Here is a 21585-nt window from a genome sequence, read left to right as displayed (position 1 = left end):
TAGCACAGGCCCTGTTGTAATGTGGATGGCCTCATCTAACAATACTGTCCCTGTTGAAATATGGATGGTATTGATCAGCACCACACACCCTTGTGTAATGTAAATGGCCTTAGCCAACACCACTGGCCCTGGTGAAATGTTCATGATATCGGTCAGCACCACAGGCCCAGGTGTAATGTGGATGGCATCAGCGAGCAGCAGAGGCCCTGGTGGGGTGAAGATGGCCTCACAGGAAGCACTGTCCCTAGTGTAATGTGGATGGTAGAAGCCGGCATCACAGGCCGTGAAGTAATGTGGATGGCCTCAGCCAAAAGCACAGGCTCTGGTGTAGTGAAGATGGCCTCACAGGAAGCCCTGTCCCTGGTGTAATGTGTATGACCTCAGCCAACAACAGTGGCCCTGGTGAAATGTGGATTGTATTGGCCAGCACCACAGGCCCTGGCGCAATGTGAATGTCCTCAGCCAACACCACTGGCCCTGGTGTAATTTTGATGGCATCTGCCAGTATCACAGGCCCTTGTGTTTTGTGGATGTCATCAGTCAGCAACACAAGCCCTGGTGAAATGTGGATGGTTTCGGACAGCAATACAGGCACTGGTGTAATGTGGATGGCATCAACGAGTAGCACAGGCCCATGTGAAATGTAGTTGGCCTCAGCCAGTAGCACATGCCCTGATGTAATATGGATGGCATGAGCCAGCAACGCAGGGACTGGTGAAATGAGGATGGTATCAGCCAGCAGCACAGGCCCTGGTGTGGTGAAAATGGTGTCACAGGGAGCAGTGGCCCTGGTGCAATGTGGATGGCCTCAGCCAGTAAAGCAGGCCCTGGTGAAATGAGGATGGTATCAGCCAGCAGCACAGGCCCTGGTGTTTTGAATATGGCCTCACAGGGAGCACTGGCCCTGGTGTAATGTGGATGGGATCAGCCAGCAAGACAGGCCCTGGTGAAATGTAGTTGGCGTCAGCCATGACCACAGGCCATGGTGAAATGGAAATGTCCTCAGCCAGTAGCACAGGCCCTGTTGTAATGTGGATGGCCTCATCTAACAATACTGTCCCTGGTGAAGTATGGATGGTATTGGTTAGCACCACACACCCTTGTGTAATGTGAATGGCCTTAGCCAACACCACTGGCCCTGGTGAAATGTGCATGATATTGGTCAGCACCACAGGCCCAGGTGTAATGTGGATGGCATCAACGAGCAGCAGAGGCCCTGGTGGGGTGAAGATGGCCTCACAGGAAGCACTGTCCCTGGTGTAATGTGGATGGTAGAATCCGGCATCACAGGCCGTGATGTAATGTGGATGGCCTCTTCTAACAATACTGTCCCTGGTGAAGTATGGATGGTATTGGTCAGCACCACACACCCTTGTGTAATGTGAATGGCCTTAGCCAACACCACTGGCCCTGGTGAAATGTGCATGATATCGGTCATCACCACAGGCCCAGGTGTAATGTGGATGGCATCAACGAGCAGCAGAGGCCCTGGTGGGGTGAAGATGGCCTCACAGGAAGCACTGTCCCTGGTGAAATGTGGATGGTAGAAGCCGGCATCACAGGCCGTGACGTAATGTGGATGGCCTCAGCCAACAACAGTGGCCCTGGTGAAATGTGGATGGTATTGGCCAGCACCACAGGCCCTGGTGTAATGTGAATGTCCTCAGCCAGTAGCACAGGTCCTTGTGTATTGTGGATGTCATCAGCCAGCAACACAAGCCCTGGTGAAATGTGGATGGTTTCGGAAAGCACTACAGGCCCGGGTGTAATGTGGATGGCATCAACGAGTAGCACAGGCCCTGGTGAAATGTAGTTTGCCTCAGCCAGTAGCACAGGCCCTTGTGTATTGTGGATGTCATCAGCCAGCAACACAAGCCCTGGTGAAATGTGGATGGTTTCGTAAAGCACCACATGCCCTGATGTAATGTGGATGGCATGAGCCAGCAACGCAGGCCCTGGTGTGGTGAATATGGCCTCACAGGGAGCAGTGGCCCTGGTGAAATGTGGATGGCCTTAGCGAGCAACGCACGCCCTGGTGAAATGAGCATGGTATCAGCCAGCAGCACAGGCCCTGTTGTAATGTGGATGGCCTCATCTAACACCACTGGCCCTGGTGTAATGTGGATGGCATCTGCCAGTATCACAGGCCCTTGTGCTTTGTGGATGTCATCAGTCAGCAACACAAGCCCTGGTGAAATGTGGATGGTTTCGGAAAGCACCACAGGCCCGGGTGTAATGTGGATGGCATCAACGAGTAGCACAGGCCCTGGTGAAATGTAGTTGGCCTCAGCCAGTAGCACATGCCCTGATGTAATATGGATGGCATGAGCCAGCAACGCAGGGACTGGGGAAATGAGGATGGTATCAGCCAGCAGCACAGGCCCTGGTGTGTTGAATATGGCCTCACAGGGAGCACTGGCCCTGGTGTAATGTGGATGGCATCAGCCAGTAGCACAGGCCTTTGTACATTGTGGATTGGATCAGCCAACAAGACAGGCCCTGGTGAAATGTAGTTGGCCTCAGCCATGACCACAGGCCATGGTGAAATGGAAATGTCCTCAGCCAGTAGCACAGGCCCTGTTGTAATGTGGATGGCCTCATCTAACAATACTGTCCCTGGTGAAGTATGGATGGTATTGGTTAGCACCACACACCCTTGTGTAATGTGAATGGCCTTAGCCAACACCACTGGCCCTGGTGAAATGTGGATGGCATCAACGAGCAGCAGAGGCCCTGGTGGGGTGAAGATGGCCTCACTGGAAGTACTGTCCCTGGTGTAATGTGGATGGTAGAATCCGGCATCACAGGCCGTGATGTAATGTGGATGGCCTCATCTAACAATACTGTCCCTTGTGAAATGTAGATGGTATTGGCCAGCAGCACAGGCCCTGGTGTAATGTGAATGTCCTCAGCCAACACCACTGGCCCTGGTGTAATGTGGATGGTATTGGCCAGCAGCACAGGCCCTGGTGTAATGTGAATGTCCTCAGCCAACACCACTGGCCGTGGTATAATGTGGATGGTAGAAGCTGGCATCACAGGCCGTGATGTAATGTGGATGGCCTCATCTAACAATACTGTCCCTGGTGAAGTATGGATGGTATTGGTTAGCACCACACACCCTTGTGTAATGTGAATGGCCTTAGCCAACACAACTGGCCCTGGTGAAATGTGCATGATATCGGAAAGCACTACAGGCCCAGGTGTAATGTGGATGGCATCAACGAGCAGCAGATGCCCTGGTGGGGTGAAGATGGCCTCACAGGAAGCCCTGTCCCTGGTGAAATGTGGATGGTAGAAGCCGGCATCACAGGCCGTGACGTAATGTGGATGGCCTCAGCCAACAACAGTGGCCCTGGTGAAATGTGGATGGTATTGGCCAGCACCACAGGCCCTGGTGTAATGTGAATGTCCTCAGCCAGTAGCACAGGCCCTTGTGAAATGTGGATGGTTTCGGAAAGCACCAGGGGCCCGGGTGTAATGTGGATGGCATCAACGAGTAGCACAGGCCCTGGTGAAATGTAGTTGGCCTCAGCCAGTAGCACAGGCCCTTGTGTATTGTGGATGTCATCAGCCAGCAACACAAGCCCTGGTGAAATATGGATGGTTTCGGAAAGCACCACATGCCCTGATGTAATGTGGATGGCATGAGCCAGCAACGCAGGGCTGGTGAAATGAGGATGGTATCAGCCAGCAGCACAGGCCCTGGTGTGGTGAATATGGCCTCACAGGGAGCAGTGGCCCTGGTGCAATGTGGATGGCCTCAGCCAGTAAAGCAGGCCCTGGTGAAATGAGGATGGTATCAGCCAGCAGCACAGGCCCTGGTGTGTTGAATATGGCCTCACAGGGAGCACTGGCCCTGGTGTAATGTGGATGGCATCAGCCAGTAGCACAGGCCTTTGTATATTGTGGATGGGATCAGCCACCAAGACAGGCCCTGGTGAAATGTAGTTGGCGTCAGCCATGACCACAGGCCATGGTGAAATGGAAATGTCCTCAGCCAGTAGCACAGGCCCTGTTGTAATGTGGATGGCCTCATCTAACAATACTGTCCTGGTGAAGTATGGATGGTGTTGGCCAGCATCACACACCCTTGTGTAATGTGAATGGCCTTAGCCAACACCACTGGCCCTGGTGAAATGTGCATGATATTGGTCAGCACCACAGGCCCAGGTGTAATGTGGATGGCATCAACGAGCAGCAGAGGCCCTGGTGGGGTGAAGATGGCCTCACAGGAAGCACTGTCCCTGGTGTAATGTGGATGGTAGAAGCCGGCATCACAGACCGTGATGTAATGTGGATGGCCTCATCTAACAATACTGTCCCTGGTGAAGTATGGATGGTATTGGTCAGCACCACACACCCTTGTGTAATGTGAATGGCCTTAGCCAACACCACTGGCCCTGGTGAAATGTGCATGATATCATTCAGCACCACAGGCCCAGGTGTAATGTGGATGGCCTCAGCCAACAACAGTGGCCCTGGTGAAATGTGGATGGCATCAACGAGCAGCAGAGGCCCTGGTGGGGTGAAGACGGCCTCACAGGAAGCACTGTCCCTGGTGAAATGTGGATGGTAGAAGCCGGCATCACAGGCCGTGACGTAATGTGGATGGCCTCAGCCAACAACAGTGGCCCTGGTGAAATGTGGATTGTATTGGCCAGCACCACAGGCCCTGGTGTAATGTAAATGTCCTCAGCCAGTAGCACAGGCCCTTGTGCATTGTGGATGTCATCAGCCAGCAACACAAGCCCTGGTGAAATGTGGATGGTTTCGGAAAGCACCAAAGGCCCGGGTGTAATGTGGATGGCATCAACGAGTAGCACAGGCCCTGGTGAAATGTAGTTGGCCTCAGCCAGTAGCACAGGCCCTTGTGTATTGTGGATGTAATCAGCCAGCAACACAAGCCCTGGAGAAATGTGGATGGTTTCGGAAAGCACCACATGCCCTGATGTAATGTGGATGGCATGAGCCAGCAACGCAGGGCCTGGTGAAATGAGGATGGTATCAGCCAGCAGCATAGGCCCTGGTGTGGTGAATATGGCCTCACAGGGAGCAGTGGCCCTGGTGCAATGTGGATGGCCTTAGCGAGCAACGCAGGCCCTGTTGTAATGTGGATGGCCTCATCTAACAACACTGTCCCTGGTGAAATATGGATGGTATTGGTCAGCATCACATACCCTGGTGTACTGTGAATGGCCTTTGCCAACACCACTGGCCCTGGTGAAATGTTTGTGATATCCAGCACCACAGGCCCAGGTGTAATGTGGATGGCATCAACGAGCAGCAGACGCCCTGGTGTGGTGAAGATGGCCTCACAGGAAGCACTGTCCCTGGTGTAATGTGTATGACCTCAGCCAACAACACTGGCCCTGGTGAAATGTGGATGGTATTGGCCAGCACCACAGGCCCTGGTGTAATGTAAATGTCCTCAGCCAGTAGCACAGGCCCTTGTGCATTGTGGATCGCATCAGCCAGCAACAGAAGCCCTGGTTAAATGTGGATGGTATCAACGAGTAGCACAGGCCCTGGTGTAATGTGGATGGTATCAACGAGTAGCACAGGCCCTGGTGTAATGTGGATGGCATCAGCCAGTAGCACAGGCCTTTGTATATTGTGGATGGGATCAACCACCAAAACAGGCCCTGGTGAAATGTAGTTGGCCTCAGCCATGACCACAGGCCATGGTGAAATGGAAATGTCCTCAGACAGTAGCACAGGCCCTGTTGTAATGTGGATGGCCTCATCTAACAATCCTGTCCCTGGTGAAATATGGATAGTATTGGTCAGCACCACACAGCCTTGTGTAATGTGAATGGCCTTAGCCAACACCACTGGCCCTGGTGAAATGTGCATGATATCGATCAGCACCACAGGCCCAGGTGTAATGTGGATGGCATCAACGAGCAGCAGAGGCCCTGGTGGGGTGAAGATGGCCTCACAGGAAGCACTGTCCCTGGTGTAATGTGGATGGTAGAAGCCGGCATCACAGGCCGTGATGTAATGTGGATGGCCTTCGCCAAAAGCACAGGCCCTGGTGTGTTGAATATGGCCTCACAGGGAGCACTGTCCCTGGTGTAATGTGGATGGCCTCATTCAACAACACTGCCCCTTGTGAAATGTGGATGGTATTGGCCAGCAGCACAGGCCCTGTTGTAATGTGGATGGCCTTATCTAACAATACTGTCCCTGGTGAAATATGGATAGTATTGGTTAGCACCACACACCCTTGTGTAATGTGAATGGCCTTAGCCAACACCACTGGCCCTGGTGAAATGTGCATGATATCGATCAGCACCACAGGCCCAGGTGTAATGTGGATGGCATCAACGAGCAGCAGAGGCCCTGGTGGGGTGAAGATGGCCTCACAGGAAGCACTGTCCCTGGTGTAATGTGGATGGTAGAAGCCGGCATCACAGGCCGTGATGTAATGTGGATGGCCTTCGCCAAAAGCACAGGCCCTGGTGTGTTGAATATGGCCTCACAGGAAGCACTGTCCCTGGTGTAATGTGGATGGCCTCATTCAACAACACTGCCCCTTGTGAAATGTGGATGGTATTGGCCAGCACCACAGGCCCTTGTGTTTTGTGAATGTCATCAGCCAGCAACACAAGCCCTGGTGAAATGTGGATGGTTTCGGACAGCACCACGGGCCCGGGTGTAATGTGGATGCCATCAACGAGTAGCACAGGCCCTGGTGAAATGTAGTTGGCCTCAGCCAGTAGCACATGCCCTGGTGTAATGTGGATGGCATGAGCCAGCAACGCAGGCCCTGGTGTGTTGAATATGGCCTCACAGGGAGCAGTGGCCCTGGTGCAATGTGGATGGCCTCAGCCAGCAACGCAGGCCCTGGTGTGGTTAAGATGGCCTCACAGGGAGCACTGGCCCTGGTGTAATGTGGATGCCATCAGCCAGTAGCACAGGCCTTTGTATAATGTGGATGGGATCAGCCACCAACACAGGCCCTGGTGAAATGTAGTTGGCCTCAGCCATGACCACAGGCCATGGTGAAATGGAAATGTCCTCAGCCAGTAGCACAGGCCCTGGTGAAATGTAAATGTCCTCAGCCAGTAGCACAGGCCCTGTTGTAATGTGGATGGCCTCATCTAACAACACTGTCCCTGGTGAAGTATGGATGGTATTGGTCAGCACCACACACCCTGGTGTAATGTGAATGGCATCAACGAGCAGTAGAGGCCCTGGTGGGGTGAAGATGGCCTCACAGGCAGCACTGTCCCTGGTGTAATGTGGATGGTAGAAGCCGGCATCACAAGCCCTGTTGAAATGTGGATGGTATCAACGAGTAGCACAGGAGGTGGTGTAATGTGGATGGCCTCATCCAACAACACTGGCCATGGTGAAATGTGGATGGTATTTGCCAGCACCACAGGCCCTGGTGTAATGGGAATGTCCTCAGCCAACACCACTTGCCCTGGTGTAAAGTCTATGGCCTCAGCCAACAACAGTGGCCCTGGTGAAATGTGGATGGTATCAACGAGTAGCACAGGCCCTGGTGTAATGTGGATGGCCTCAGCCAGCACCACCGGCCCTGCTGTGGTGATGATGGCCTCACAGGAAGCACTGGCACTGGTGAAATGTGGATGGTATTGGCCAGCACCACAGACCCTGGTGTAATGTGGATAGCCTCATCCAGCACCACAGGCCCTGGTGTGGTGATGATGGCATCACAGGAAGCACTGTCCCTGGTGTAATATGGATGGTAGAAGCCGGCAGTAAGAAACGCACTGTCTTGAGAAAATAAAGCGTTTTTGTACAACTTCATATAAATAGCTGTAACTTTTGATAGAAGACTCAGACACAAATATTTATGGCTTTATCTTATAGAATTCAATATCCCCGTGCTGGGCAAACAGGTTTTGCAGCTGTTTGAAATGAGACTTTAAAGGTATTCACATAATGAAAACCTATACTTTGTTTCGGGCGAATATCCCATTCAAATGCATGTAAATCGTAAGAAACGCACTGTCTTGACGAAATAAAGCATTTTTGTACAACTTTTGTAACTTTTGATAGAAGACTCAGAGACTCATATTTATGGCTTTATCTTATATAATTCAATATCCTCGTGCTGGGCAAACAGGTTTGGCAGATGTTTGAGCTAAGATTTTCAAGTTATTCACATAATGAAAACCTATACTTTGTTTCGGGCGAGTTCCACATTCAAATGCATGTAATCATAAGAAACGCACTGTCTCGATGAAATAAAGCGTTTTTGTACAACTTCATATAAATAGCTGTAACTTTTGATAGAAGACTCAGACACACATATTTATGGCTTTATCTTATAGAATTCAATATCCCCGTGCTGGGCAAACAGGTTTTGCAGCTGTTTGAAATGAGACTTTAAAGGTATTCACATAATGAAAACCTATACTTTGTTTCGGGCGAATATCCCATTCAAATGCATGTAAATCGTAAGAAACGCACTGTCTTGACGAAATAAAGCGTTTTTGTACAACTTCATATAAATAGCTGTAACTTTTGATAGAAGACTCAGACACACATATTTATGGCTTTATCTTATATAATTCCATATCCTCGTGCTGGGCAAACAGGTTTTGCAGATTTTTGAGCTAAGATTTTCAAGTTATTCACAAGATGAAAATTTATACTGCGAGAAAAGCACTGGCCGTGGTGTAATGTTGATGAAATCAACCAGCAACGCAGACCCTGGTGTGGTGAAGATGGCCTCACAGGGAGCATTGGCCCTGGTGTAATGTGGATGGCCTCAGCCATCAATGCAGGCCCTGGTGTGGGGAAGATTGCCTGACAGGGAGCACTGGCCCTGGTGTAATATGGATGGCATCAGCCAGTAGCACAGGCCTTTGTGTAATGTGGATGGCATCAGCCAGAAACGCAGGCTCTGGTGAAATGTAGATGGCCTCAGACAGCAGTACAGGCCCTGGTGTAATGTGGATGGCATCAACGAGCAGCAGAGTTACTGGTGGGGTGAAGATGGCCTCACAGGAAGAACTGTCCCTGGTGTAATGTGGATGGTAGAAGCCGGCATCACAGTCCCTGGTGTAATGTGGATGGCCTCAGAAAGCAGCACAGGCCCTGGTGAAATGTGGATGGTATTGGCCAGCACCACAGGTCCTGGTGTAATGTGGATGGCCTCAGCCAACAGCACAGGCCCTGGTGTGTTGAAGATGGCCTCACAGGAAGCACTGTCCCTGGTGTAATGTGTATGGACTCAGCCAACAACAGTGGCCCTGGTGTGGTGCAGATGGCCTCAGCCAGAAGCACAGGCCCTGGTGTGGTGAAGATGGCCTCACAGGGAGCACTGGCCATGGTGAAATGTGGATGGCATTAGCCAGCAACACAGGCCCTTGTGTATTGTGGATGGCAACAGCCAGCAACACACTCCCTTGTGTATTGTGGATGGCATCAGCCAGCAACACAGGCTCTGTTTAAATGTAGTTGTCCTCAGCTAGCAACACAAGCCCTGGTGAAATGTAGATAACCTCAGCCAGCAAAATACGCCCTGGTGAAATTTAGCTGGCCTAAGCCAGTAGCACAGGCCCTGGTGTAATGTGGATGGCATCAGCCAGAAACGCAGGCTCTGGTGAAATGTAGATGGCCTCAGCCGGCAACATAAGCCCTGGTGAAATGTAGTTGGCCTCAGGCAGTAGCACAGGCCCTTGTGTATTGTGGATGGCATCAGCCAGCAGCAAAGGCCCTGGTGTAATGTGGATGGTATCAGCCACCAACCCAGGCCCTGGTGAAATGTAGTTGGCCTAAGCCATGAACACAGGCCCTGGTGAAATGTAGATGGCCTTAGCCGGCAACACACGCCCTGGTGAAATGTAGTTGGCCTCAGCCAGTAGCACAGGCCCTGTTGTAATGTAAATGACCTCATCTAACAACACTGTCCCTGGTGAAATATGGATGGTATTGGTCAGCACCACACACCCTGGTGTAATGTGAATGGCCTTAGCAAACACCACTGGCCCTGGTGAAATGTGCATGATATCGGTCAGCACCACAGGGCCAGGTGTAATGTGGATGGCATCAATGAGCAGCAGTGGCACTGGTGGGGTGAAGATGGCCTCACAGGAAGCACAGGCCCTGGTGTGGTGAAGATGGCCTCACAGGGAGCACTGGCCATGGTGAAAGTGGATGGCATCAGCCAGCAAAACAGGCCCTTGTGTATTGTGGATGGCATCATCCAGCAACACAGGCTCTCTTTAAATGTAGTTGTCCTCAGCCAGCAACACATGCCCTGGTGAAATGTGTATGGTATTGGCAAGCACCTCAAGCCATGGTGAAAAGTAGATGGCATCAGCCAGTAGCACAGGCCCTTGTGTATTGTGAATGGTATCAGCCAGCAACACCACAGGCCCTGGTGAAATGTGGATGGTTTCGGCCAGCACCAAAGGCCATGGTCTGGTGAAGATGGCCTCACAGGGAGCACTGGCCATGGTGAAAGTGGATGGCATCAGCCAGCAACACAGGCCCTGGTCTGGTGAAGATGGCCTCAGCCAGAAGCACAGGCCCTGGTGTGGTGAAGATGGCCTCACAGGGAGCACTGGCCATGGTGAAAGTGGATGGCATCAGCCAGCAAAACAGGCCCTTGTGTATTGTGGATGGCATCATCCAGCAACACAGGCTCTCTTTAAATGTAGTTGTCCTCAGCCAGCAACACATGCCCTGGTGAAATGTGTATGGTATTGGCAAGCACCTCAAGCCCGGGTGTAATGTGGATGGCATCAGCCAGTAGCACAGGCCCTTGTGTATTGTGAATGGTATCAGCCAGCAACACCACAGCCCCTGGTGAAATGTGGATGGTTTCGGCCAGCACCAAAGGCCATGGTCTGGTGAAGATGGCCTCACAGGGAGCACTGGCCATGGTGAAAGTGGATGGCATCAGCCAGCAACACAGGCCCTTGTGTATTGTGGATGGAAACAGCCAGCAACACACTCCCTTGTGCATTGTGGATGGCATCAGCCAGCAACACAGGCTCTGTTTAAATGTAGTTGTCCTCAGCTAGCAACACAGATGGCCTGGTGTAATGTAGAAATGTAGATGGCCTCAGACAGCAACATACGCCCTGGTGAAATTTAGCTGGCCTAAGCCAGTAGCACAGGCCCTGGTGTAATGTGGATGGCATCAGCCAGAAACGCAGGCTCTGGTGAAATGTACATGGCCTCAGACAGCAGCACAGGCCCTGTTGAAATGTAGATGGCCTCAGCGGCAACATAAGCCCTGGTGAAATGTAGTTGGCCTCAGGCAGTAGCACAGGCCCTTGTGTATTGTGGATGGCATCAGCCAGCAGCAAAGGCCCTGGTGTAATGTGGTTGGTATCAGCCACCAACCCACGCCCTGGTGAAATGTAGTTGGCCTCAGCCATGAACACAGGCCCTGGTGAAATGTAGATGGCCTTAGCCGGCAACACACGCCCTGGTGAAATGTAGTTGGCCTCAGCCAGTTGCACAGGCCCTGTTGTAATGTAAATGACCTCATCTAACAATACTGTCCCTAGTGAAATATGGATGGTATTTGTCAGTACCACACACCCTGGTGTAATGTGAATGGTCTTAGCAAACACCACTGGCCCTGGTGAAATGTGCATGATATCGGTCAGCACCACAGGCCCGGGTGTAATGTGGATGGCATCAACGAGCAGCAGTGGCACTGGTGGGGTGAAGATGGCCTCACAGGAAGCACTGTCCCTGGTGTAATGTGGATGGTAGAAGCCGGCAGCACAGGCCCTGGTGAAATGTGGATGGTATTGGCCAGCACCACAGGTCCTGGTGTAATGTGGATGGCCTCAGCCAACAGCACAGGCTCTGGTGTGTTGAAGATGGCCTCACAGGAAGCACTGTCCCTGGTGTAATGTGTATGGACTCAGCCAACAACAGTGGCCCTGGTCTGGTGCAGATGGCCTCACAGGAAGCACTGTCCCTGGTGAAATGTGGATGGCATCAGCCAGCAACACAGACCCTGGTCTGGTGAAGATGGCCTCAGCCAGAAGCACAGGCCCTGGTGTGGTGAAGATGGCCTCACAGGGAGCACTGGCCATGGTGAAAGTGGATGGCATCAGCCAGCAAAACAGGCCCTTGTGTATTGTGGATGGCATCATCCAGCAACACAGGCTCTCTTTAAATGTAGTTGTCCTCAGCTAGCAACACAGGCCCTGGTGAAATGTGTATGGTATTGGCAAGCACCTCAGGCCCTGTTGTAATGTAAATGACCTCATCTAACAATACTGTCCCTAGTGAAATATGGATGGTATTTGTCAGCACCACACACCCTGGTGTAATGTGAATGGCCTTAGCAAACACCACTGGCCCTGGTGAAATGTGTATGATATCGGTCAGCACCACAGGCCCGGGTGTAATGTGGATGGCATCAACGAGCAGCAGTGGCACTGGTGGGGTGAAGATGGCCTCACAGGAAGCACTGTCCCTGGTGTAATGTGGATGGTAGAAGCCGGCAGCACAGGCCCTGGTGAAATGTGGATGGTATTGGCCAGCACCACAGGTCCTGGTGTAATGTGGATGGCCTCAGCCAACAGCACAGGCTCTGGTGTGTTGAAGATGGCCTCACAGGAAGCACTGTCCCTGGTGTAATGTGTATGGACTCAGCCAACAACAGTGGCCCTGGTCTGGTGCAGATGGCCTCACAGGAAGCACTGTCCCTGGTGAAATGTGGATGGCATCAGCCAGCAACACAGACCCTGGTCTGGTGAAGATGGCCTCAGCCAGAAGCACAGGCCCTGGTGTGGTGAAGATGGCCTCACAGGGAGCACTGGCCATGGTGAAAGTGGATGGCATCAGCCAGCAAAACAGGCCCTTGTGTATTGTGGATGGCATCATCCAGCAACACAGGCTCTCTTTAAATGTAGTTGTCCTCAGCTAGCAACACAGGCCCTGGTGAAATGTGTATGGTATTGGCAAGCACCTCAGGCCCTGGTGTAATGTAGATGGCATCAGCCAGTAGCACAGGCCCTTGTGTATTGTGAATGGTATCAGCCAGCAACACCACAGGCCCTGGTGAAATGTGGATGGTTTCGGCCAGCACCAAAGGCCCTGGTCTGGTGAAGATGGCCTCACAGGGACCACTGGCCATGGTGAAATGTGGATGGTATCAGCCAGCAACACAGGCCCTTGTGTATTGTGGATGGCATCAGACAGCAACACAGGCTCTGTTTAAATGTAGTTGTCCTCAGCTAGCAACACAGGCCCTGGTGAAATGTAGATGGCCTCAGCCAGCAACATACGCACTGGTGAAATTTAGCTGGCCTAAGCCTTTAGCACAGGCCCTGGTGTGGTGAAGATGGCCTCACAGGGAGCAATGGCCATGGTGAAATGTGGATGGCATCAGCCAGCAACACAGGCCCTGGTGAAATGTAGTTGGCCTAAGCCAGTAGCACAGGCCATGGTGTGGTGAAGATGGCCTCACAGGGAGCACTGACCCTGGTGTAATGTGGATGGAATCAGCCAGTAGAACAGGCCCTTGTGTATTGTGGATGGTATCAGCCAGCACCACTGGCCCTGGTGTGGGTAAGTAGTCTTCAGAGTGTTCATTGAAACCACGTCAACTCGCACCAGCAGGCCAAGAGCTGTAATGGCGGGCAGGCCTAGCAGTGGAGTGCTCAGGTTTCTTACAACATAGACCTTCTCTGTTGTCTGTTTTGCTCCGTAGTTGAGCTGTAGCTTTGTAAAACCAGCAACGTCCAGTGGTGTTTTTCCAGGGCCTAACAAAGGTTTTTCTGGCTGCTGGAGAACTGGTCTGTGTTCGTTAGCAAAAATCTTTGATAAGTCCGAGTCAGCTATTACAGTCACATCTGCTTCAGTATCCAGTTTGAAAGTGATTTTTGCATCTTTCACTTATGATGGCTGTCCACGCCTGGCCGTCACTGGAAACTGAGCCTAGGAAGAAACCGTGCTCCTCTTCCTCCTAAATACTTTGCACTGTCTTGCTTTGTCTGCAGACGCGCTGGTAGTGACCTTTTTTTCCACATAAATGACATTTTGCATCATTTGCTGGGCACTCGGGTTTCGGATGTGGAGAGCCTCCGCACTTGTAGCATTTATTACTTTTTCTCTTGCTATATTGCTGTTGTGTTTTGACAGTTTTATTTTTGAACATGTTGAACTTTGTTTTGTCGTGCTTTTGTATCACTCTGTCAACTGTTTTCGCATTTACTTGCATTACATTTGTTTCACTTCTCAAAGCTGACTGTTGTTTTTTGATTTCTTCTGACTGCTTGGCCATATTTATAGCTTTATCCAAGTCCAAGTCTTTTTCCATCTGCATGCGCTCAGACAGCCTCGTGTCGGCCAAGCCCACTACTATTCTGTCTCTTATCAGCTCATCGTGGAGCGGTCCGTAGTTACAGTGCTCTGCTAATGCATGCAAGGCAGTCACGAATGCATCAACAGTCTCATTCGGCCCTTGTTTGCGCATATTAAAATGTGCGCGCTCATAAACAACATTTTTCCTGACAATGAAAAAGTTGTGGAAGCTATCTCTCACTTTAGCATAGTCCCGCTGGTCTACATCACTTAACTTTAATAGTAGTGCGGTAAGACCAACTCTTTACTCACTGTATTACCATCTCCCGGCATGCATTGCCAGTGCGTAACAATCAAACAATGAACACATACTGCCCATACAACAACAGAGACAATTATGAATACACCTCCCACTTCAAACTCAGTGATGTATAAAACAACACATTTGAATGGCACTGGGAGCTCAATTTCCACAAATTTCAACAAGAGAATGTCAAAAACCATTCTGCAGATATTCCAACAGACCTGTTTCTCACTGAAACACTGGCACAGTATAAAATGATAAAACACAAAAACGAGGCTCTTAACTCTAATGCTATAAAAAGCGAGAAACAAATTAACCCAAATATATATTTTTCAATAAAAAAGATCTTACAGTTTTGACATGTGATATGTTGTTTTGTATCATATTAAAAAAACAACATCAATGTTATGCTCGAAACGAGACAGGGAAGATGAGAGATCTCGAAAATGCTTTAATGTACGAGCCTAGAAGGAGTTCCTGAAAGCATCACTGTATAAACTTCCTGAGGATTTTCTTTCATAGAAGTTTACGTGCCCATTGCTGTTTTTTAGCAACTGCTCTGTCTGATACGTAGATAAAGGCAGCGATAGGTCCGCCTGTACCGATGACCAAACAATGTAAAGACCGGAAACTATCTTCATAACCGACTAACGTCAAACTTGGTAACGCCTTCATGTTCCAAAGTACAACCAGAGTACCGGTTGGCTAACAATTTGTGCAAGAGGTCGCTAGATCAAATGACGTTTTTGTCTGCCAGTTTACTTTTGTTGAAGAGAGTACACATTAAGGTTTTTTACAGCTGTTGTCAGCAAGGAACAAAAATGAGTCGAAGAGGTGAAAGAAACGAGGAAACGGACAAAGCTTCTGTTTCCTCAAACGTCGCAGACGATTCACAGAGGATGACAACAATTTACGCTGTGTATCTCATCGCCGCTTTGGATATCACATGGATGTTTTTACAGTTCTCAGTAACCCCTGTGAGTATATGACATGGGAAGAAGAAGAAGAAGCTGAAATGTCCCTATATTCCCTGAAGTGCGCACAGTTATGATTGAGGCTGGATTTACTGACGTTGATATCAGCTATGGCTGAAAATCTCGTTTTAATTAAGAGTGCAAGAATGACCACTGGTCTTATATGAAACACTAACAGTAGCTATTACATACACTTATAGTAAACACTGGAGAAGGGGTATTCATATCACTGAATATCAGTGACACACAGTGAAGCATCCTGCTTTGAAATGTGCTTAATCACTGTGACAAGATAAGATGGGATAAGATAAGATGACATTTATTAGTCCCAGAGTTGTGAAATTCACTTTGTTAAAGCAGCAGATATGTGGCTGTTCAGGAACATGGGCAGTATTTATACTTTGTATGGATGAGAATTATGCCAGTATGTACATGTAGCAAAGTGTTGTATTGTATTGCTAAATCTTAGGATCTTTACTAAATTTCATACTTAAGAACAGATATTGAAAATTTAGTTCCACTGCAGTGATCGAAAACATAAACCGATTTGGATACACAAAACAAATCTGCAGTATAGAAATGCATTATCGAATACTACCCATGTATTTTCTTCCAGTTATTCTAATTTGGGTCACTCACATTCACAGCTGTAGCAAATTTAGAATCACCAGTTAACCGAACCCCATGCATTTCTTTGGACTGTTGAAGGAAGCTAGAAAGAAAACACAGGGAGAACATGCAAGCTCCACATAGAAAGGCCACTTGTACATGAGTTAATGTTTTATTGTCTTTCCAGGGGCACAAATTTGTAGTTTTTGGCACACTTATCACACATGAAACAGGAGTCAAAATTACATGATTGGAAGCATCAAAACGCCTTTTAACTATAAGCTTTTAAATGTGATAGATTAAATAGAACTACATGTATGTGGCATAATGGAAATAATCATGTTTTAAAATGTAAATTAAGGATTTTGGAAAAGAAGCAGCAGGAAACTGGCAGAAATTTAAATTTCATAATAATCTAAAAATATAAGCTAACACATCATTTAGTCATAGTCTAGTCATAGTGCAGTAAACATAAGTGACTCTAAAACTTCTCATTCTGTGACGTAAAATCTTCCCAACTTTGAACTCAAAGCTGAGATATGATAAAACAAAAAGGCATAGCAGGACACTCATTGCTGCCACCAAATACCTCCACCAACTCTAACACCAGCAGCACCACCTTCCTCAAATAAGGCCAGTGTTCACCTGCAACACAATGCAACTTATTTAAATCAAATTGATTCACCTGGCATTTAGCTCTTTTTCTGTCACCACTTTCCATTTTACATGACATGACTCTGCTGCTAAAGATATCCTATAAAAAGAAGTTAGAGTTTGAACTGGTAGCAGCTCTACCTCGGGCCAGGTGAGTGCCACAGTGACAGTGTTTCTGCATTGTACAGCAAAACAGTCCATTTAAATTGTGAGATAACCTACACAGAACTAGGCAAGCAAACCAGCCAATGTGTTTCAAAGTGAAAAATATTTGCACGATGGTTAGACAAAGGAGCCACTTCTGTGATAATGGCTGTGGGTGTTCATGAGGTTACCTTGAGCAGTCTTGAAATAATTCCTACATATGCTGAGCATGTCTTGGGTACTTTACCCTCACTCCAAGGACATGCTCATCCCAAACTATCTGAAGCAATTTTCTCAAATGCAGTTCTGAACCTTTCTCTTAATCTGATAAAGGTGCATGTGACAATGCCAAGATTAAATTAGATACTCCCTATCATATTGTGCCAATTTACCCTAATGAGAAAACAAGTGTTCGTCTTGTGTCCTGCACACTCCCAGTCCTCTCGCCCAAACTGATATATTTACAGTAGTGATGTTGTGTGCTACAAACGCTTCTGACAAAATTTTTCAAAAAATTTAAGTTAATGTGTGAAAACAGCTTCAGTAGGGTTTAGGTTGGGTGCTTTTGGAGTTCTCTGCTTTTTAAATTATTTTTTTTCCAAACTATCCCTGCAGAAGTGAGATGTGTTTTGGCTCATGGTTCTATAGAAAAGAAACGAAGGTCCCACTGATCTTAGGGGTTGGCCCTGCTGTCCGACTTAAGCACATTTCTAGCAGTAGCAAATTTGCCCCACAACATCAATACACAAAGTGAACTTACCCTTAGAAAACCCATACAGGGGCCCTAAAGGGCAAAACTGCTGTGGTTCCTGTGTGAGCACACCCACTTGGGGCTTGGGTGGGATGACTGTGGGTTTGCCCTGCCCACACACCCCCACAGTTCATCCACATCTACCCAATGTTGGCCTTGGTATGTTGGCTGGGTATTAATTCACAGTTCTTCTAAAGTGTATGAATCAATAAAAAATAAAGGAAGGCCTTGAATGCGGACTCTTGACTGGCATAAACAAGGATGTACTTTTATTGTGTCTCTCAAGACACAAGTTATTTTCTGACACTCATTATCACTTCTATGCTAATGACATTCAGTTGTACATGTCTTTTAAGCTCCAACAGCTGGGTAGTCCATTGTTTAGTGATTGGTTCTCTAACAATGGCCTCGTCTTAAACTGGTCTTAGTTCATTTTGTTCAGCAGTTAAATCCAGTGTTTAAAGTCTTGGTGTAATATTTGATTCTTCTCTGGGTTTTGGCAGTAAAGTCTATCTTACCAGGGGAGTCTTTTTCCTGTTTTTTCTAATTTATGTAACATTTCTGAATTGCAACATATGGTCTCTTTGGTGGATCTGGAGAAAATTAGTCATGCATTTGCATCATTGCACTTAGATTACTGTAATGCCTTGTTTTCTGGCTTGGGTAAATTCTCATTAATGTCTTTTGAAAGCAATAAAGCAAGGGAACTGTAATAAGACTATTAACACATTCAGCAGCTGAGCTCAAATCACTACCATTTTATATTCTTTAAACTGGCTCTCAGTAGATTCTACAATTTGTTTTCACATACAGAGCACTTAATGGCCAGGCTCCGGACTGTTTGCCTTATCTTCTACCAAGCACACCTCTGCTTGTAGGCTTTGATCACAGGCTCAGAATCTGATGGTCATTCCACATACAAAAGGGCAGAGATTTAGAGCAGTCTCTCGCAACAATTAACTTTAGCTGACTCTGTGGACTCTTTCTAAAACCAGTTAAGAATCTTTTTTAGTTTAATCAGGCTTTTCTTTGATACTTTTAATGATTTTTATTTTCGTTTTGATCTTAAATTGTTTTTGTATTGTTTTTATGGTGTTTAATTTCCTTATTTATTTTACTCGGTTTTGTGACCACTTGTCACAAAAATATAACGGTCACTTACTTATGTTGCTCTCTATAGTATTTGGCAAAGAAGCTCGGCTTCGACACGTTGTGGTTTGGTTATTTGCAAACTACAGTTGGAGTTATTCAGCTGCTCGGGGGCCCAATGTTTGGAAGGTGAGTTTCTGTTCGCTATTTTTTGCTTGGACATTGCTCTTTACTGTTTGCCAACAGTAGGAACACAGTGTAGAAAAATGTGACTGTAGGGTCTGGTTTTTTTGGCAGGTTTGCAGATCTATTTGGGGCACGGACAGCTTTGTCCCTGGCATGTGCTTCAACTGTTGTCTTCTTTCTGCTGCTGGCCACAGCAGACACTCCAGCCATGTTGTTCATCCATAAAATCCCCACAATCTTTATGCATGTCCTCCCTGGTGAGCATCAAACCTACCGTTTTTTTTTATCCTTTGCTAACAATGTGGCTGAACTATTTTTACATTTATTCAGATTTATTCTAAATGTTAATTTTATTTATCCTGAATAAAGTTTCACTTGATTTTTTTCTTTGTCCCACCTCTGTCTGCAGCATCACAAATGGTTGTTACAGACCTTACAAAACCTGAGAAACGGGCCGACGCCTTATCCAAGCTTGGTCTGTGTTTTGGCATCGGTATGATAGTTGGCTCCACATTAGGCGGACAGCTAAGCAAACTCTATGGGTTAGTGTCACAGTGTGTATCATTAACAGCAGCACTGGTGTGAAACCAACCTGAGCAACCATTGACTCTTTGACAGAGCCAAAGGAAACAAAAAACATCTCTGGTTTAGGAAGACATTTTGGCTTAGGTTAGAATATTCCGCTTTTATGAAACATGGAAATCACAGTCATTGTGTGTGTTTACCAAAAGTGTCCCCCATACAGCACCTTTACTTTGTATTTCTCAGGGAGAAGTTTACTGCATGTTTTGGTGCTGCAGGGAGTGCCTTCAGCTTGCTGTTGGTTTTAAAGTTCATCCCCAAAAATACAAAAGCTGAAACAACCAGAGGCAACACTACAGGTAAGACATGCCTACTTCTTTTCAACCTAATGTTCTCAGCTGTCTGGGAAGTCTGTACAAAGTGGCCTTGGCTTCATGATCACAACAACAGGGATGAGCTGGTAATTTGAATCCAGCTGTCTTCATTGCACACATAAAAATTACTTTTGTTATTTTTTCTTTTTTTTCTTTAAAAAACTATGACTCTGCTCTTACTTTTTTTTCTTTCTTTCACATTTTGGATCATCTCATAGCAAACCATTGATGCCAGTCTTTAAAATTCCATGTAATAATCCAGGTAGATTATTATCAGAATACCACTGAGTCTCTGATGTTGTGTTACTGTATCATCTTCCATAATTACATACTCAAATGTGCTTAAAATTGCAGTGTGCCATTCTTTTCCATATAGATGTATTTAAAAAAGAAAAAAGGTAATACATTTTTTTAGAGATGTTTGGAGAGAGTCACCTTTTGGTTGCAAATAATCCAAACCATGGTATGGAATATCTGTGAAGGTTCTCAGTCATCCAGGTCATCGTAGTCAAAGGAGTTTGCAAAGAAAAGCGTCTGGACTTCTTTAAGTTGCTAGAAGACATTATACCTCTCATCCGAGAGCAGCACTGAAATTTTCCTGGGACTTCTCTACATACATGTTATTCTACCTTGACTTATTGGTAGAAACACATAACACATAATGAGATGGTAATTGTACCTCTTGCACTTTGATTTTACTTCAGATGACAACAGAAGAAAGTCAGTATTCAATCTGAGTGAGATTACGAGGCTGACGAAGTTTCCAACAGTGATGCAGACTTTCATTGTCAAGATAGTCGCAGGTTTGCCATCAGGTGAGACTTGAAGTGTGAAGATGTTTTGGTTTAAGCCTTTGCAATATACAAATGTTGTGTCTCTTCCTAATATCACAGTGTTTAAGTTACACACTCTTTAAATGTTTTTCTTTTTTGCCATTTTGTTTTTGGAGGTTACCTATGGTGATATGTTCTGATTGGGCTCATCTACATTTATGTGTATTAAAATGGATATGAATATGTAGCTAAATTTGTGGATGCTCATGTTAAACCAGGACAAAATTTTAAATAATTCTGGTCAAACATCTGTGAGCCAAATGTTCAGGCTTCATACTCTTGTGATGGCTCAGCTATAAAAGGCTCGATGGGGGTTCGTCATCACCCTGCTGGGCGGGCAGGCAGGTGGGCAGCATGGACCCCCAGGTTTGTGAATGCGATAACTCGAGAAAAAGGCAACATAGGAGTTTCAAATTGATACCATAGGTGTTTCTACTAAAAGGTTCTGATGAGTTTGAATCCTGAAGTTTTGTGAAAACCTTGTGAACACGATAATTTGAGAACAAGGCAGAGTACACAGAAGCCCCAACTGGACCTTCTGGAATTGCAAGGAGCAGCCAATCGGAAGCAAGTTTGTGTAAAGGGAAGTTGGCCTTACAGGAGCAGGCTTTAGACAAATGGCACCAAGAATAACTTCAAGATAAATACAACTGTAACATGTCTGTGAAGGTTCTCAGTCATCCAGGTCATCGTAGTCAAAGGAGCTTGCAAAGAAAAGCGTCTGGACTTCTTTAAGTTGCTTGAAGACGTTTCACCTCTCATCCGAGAAGCTTCTTCAGTTCTAAGGTCAAATGGTGGGGAGTCCCAGATTTAAACCTAGTGGGAGTATCCCCCCACAGAGGGACAAAAGGACCCCCTGATGATCCTCTATTCGCCTGAGCCA

At 47.4% G+C, this 21585-nt stretch overlaps 2 protein-coding genes across 4 annotated transcripts in view; both read left to right on the top strand.

The window, feature by feature from the left end:
- Positions 1–21585, top strand: part of LOC146394129 (photoreceptor-specific nuclear receptor-like) — a 221292-nt gene that overhangs the window by 165290 nt on the left and 34417 nt on the right. The window lies entirely within an intron of this gene.
- The window catches only part of slc67a1 (solute carrier family 67 member 1), a 201981-nt gene that overhangs the window by 165354 nt on the left and 15042 nt on the right, over positions 1–21585 (top strand). Inside the window, exons 1-6 of one of the 3 annotated variants that reach the window (XR_014797121.1) lie at positions 3946–15543; positions 18879–18976; positions 19085–19230; positions 19383–19515; positions 19742–19854; positions 20574–20684. Coding sequence is in view for 2 of the 3 variants with exons in the window: in XM_084907674.1 (XP_084763800.1) it covers positions 15304–15543; positions 18879–18976; positions 19085–19230; positions 19383–19515; positions 19742–19854; positions 20574–20684 (841 nt within the window). In the remaining variant the exon portion in view is untranslated. Of the gene's footprint in view, positions 1–3945; positions 15544–18878; positions 18977–19084; positions 19231–19382; positions 19516–19741; positions 19855–20573; positions 20685–21585 lie in introns of those variants that run through there. The other 2 variants (XM_084907674.1, XM_084907809.1) reach the window with 2 other exon arrangements.

The sequence above is a fragment of the Perissodus microlepis genome, chromosome 1 (genome assembly GCF_051167445.1).
Source record: "Perissodus microlepis isolate ML-2025 ecotype Zambia chromosome 1, ASM5116744v1, whole genome shotgun sequence".
Lineage (NCBI taxonomy): Eukaryota > Metazoa > Chordata > Actinopteri > Cichliformes > Cichlidae > Perissodus > Perissodus microlepis.
Note: the sequence above shows the minus strand (reverse complement) of the source record. Positions and strands in the feature narration are given on the sequence as shown.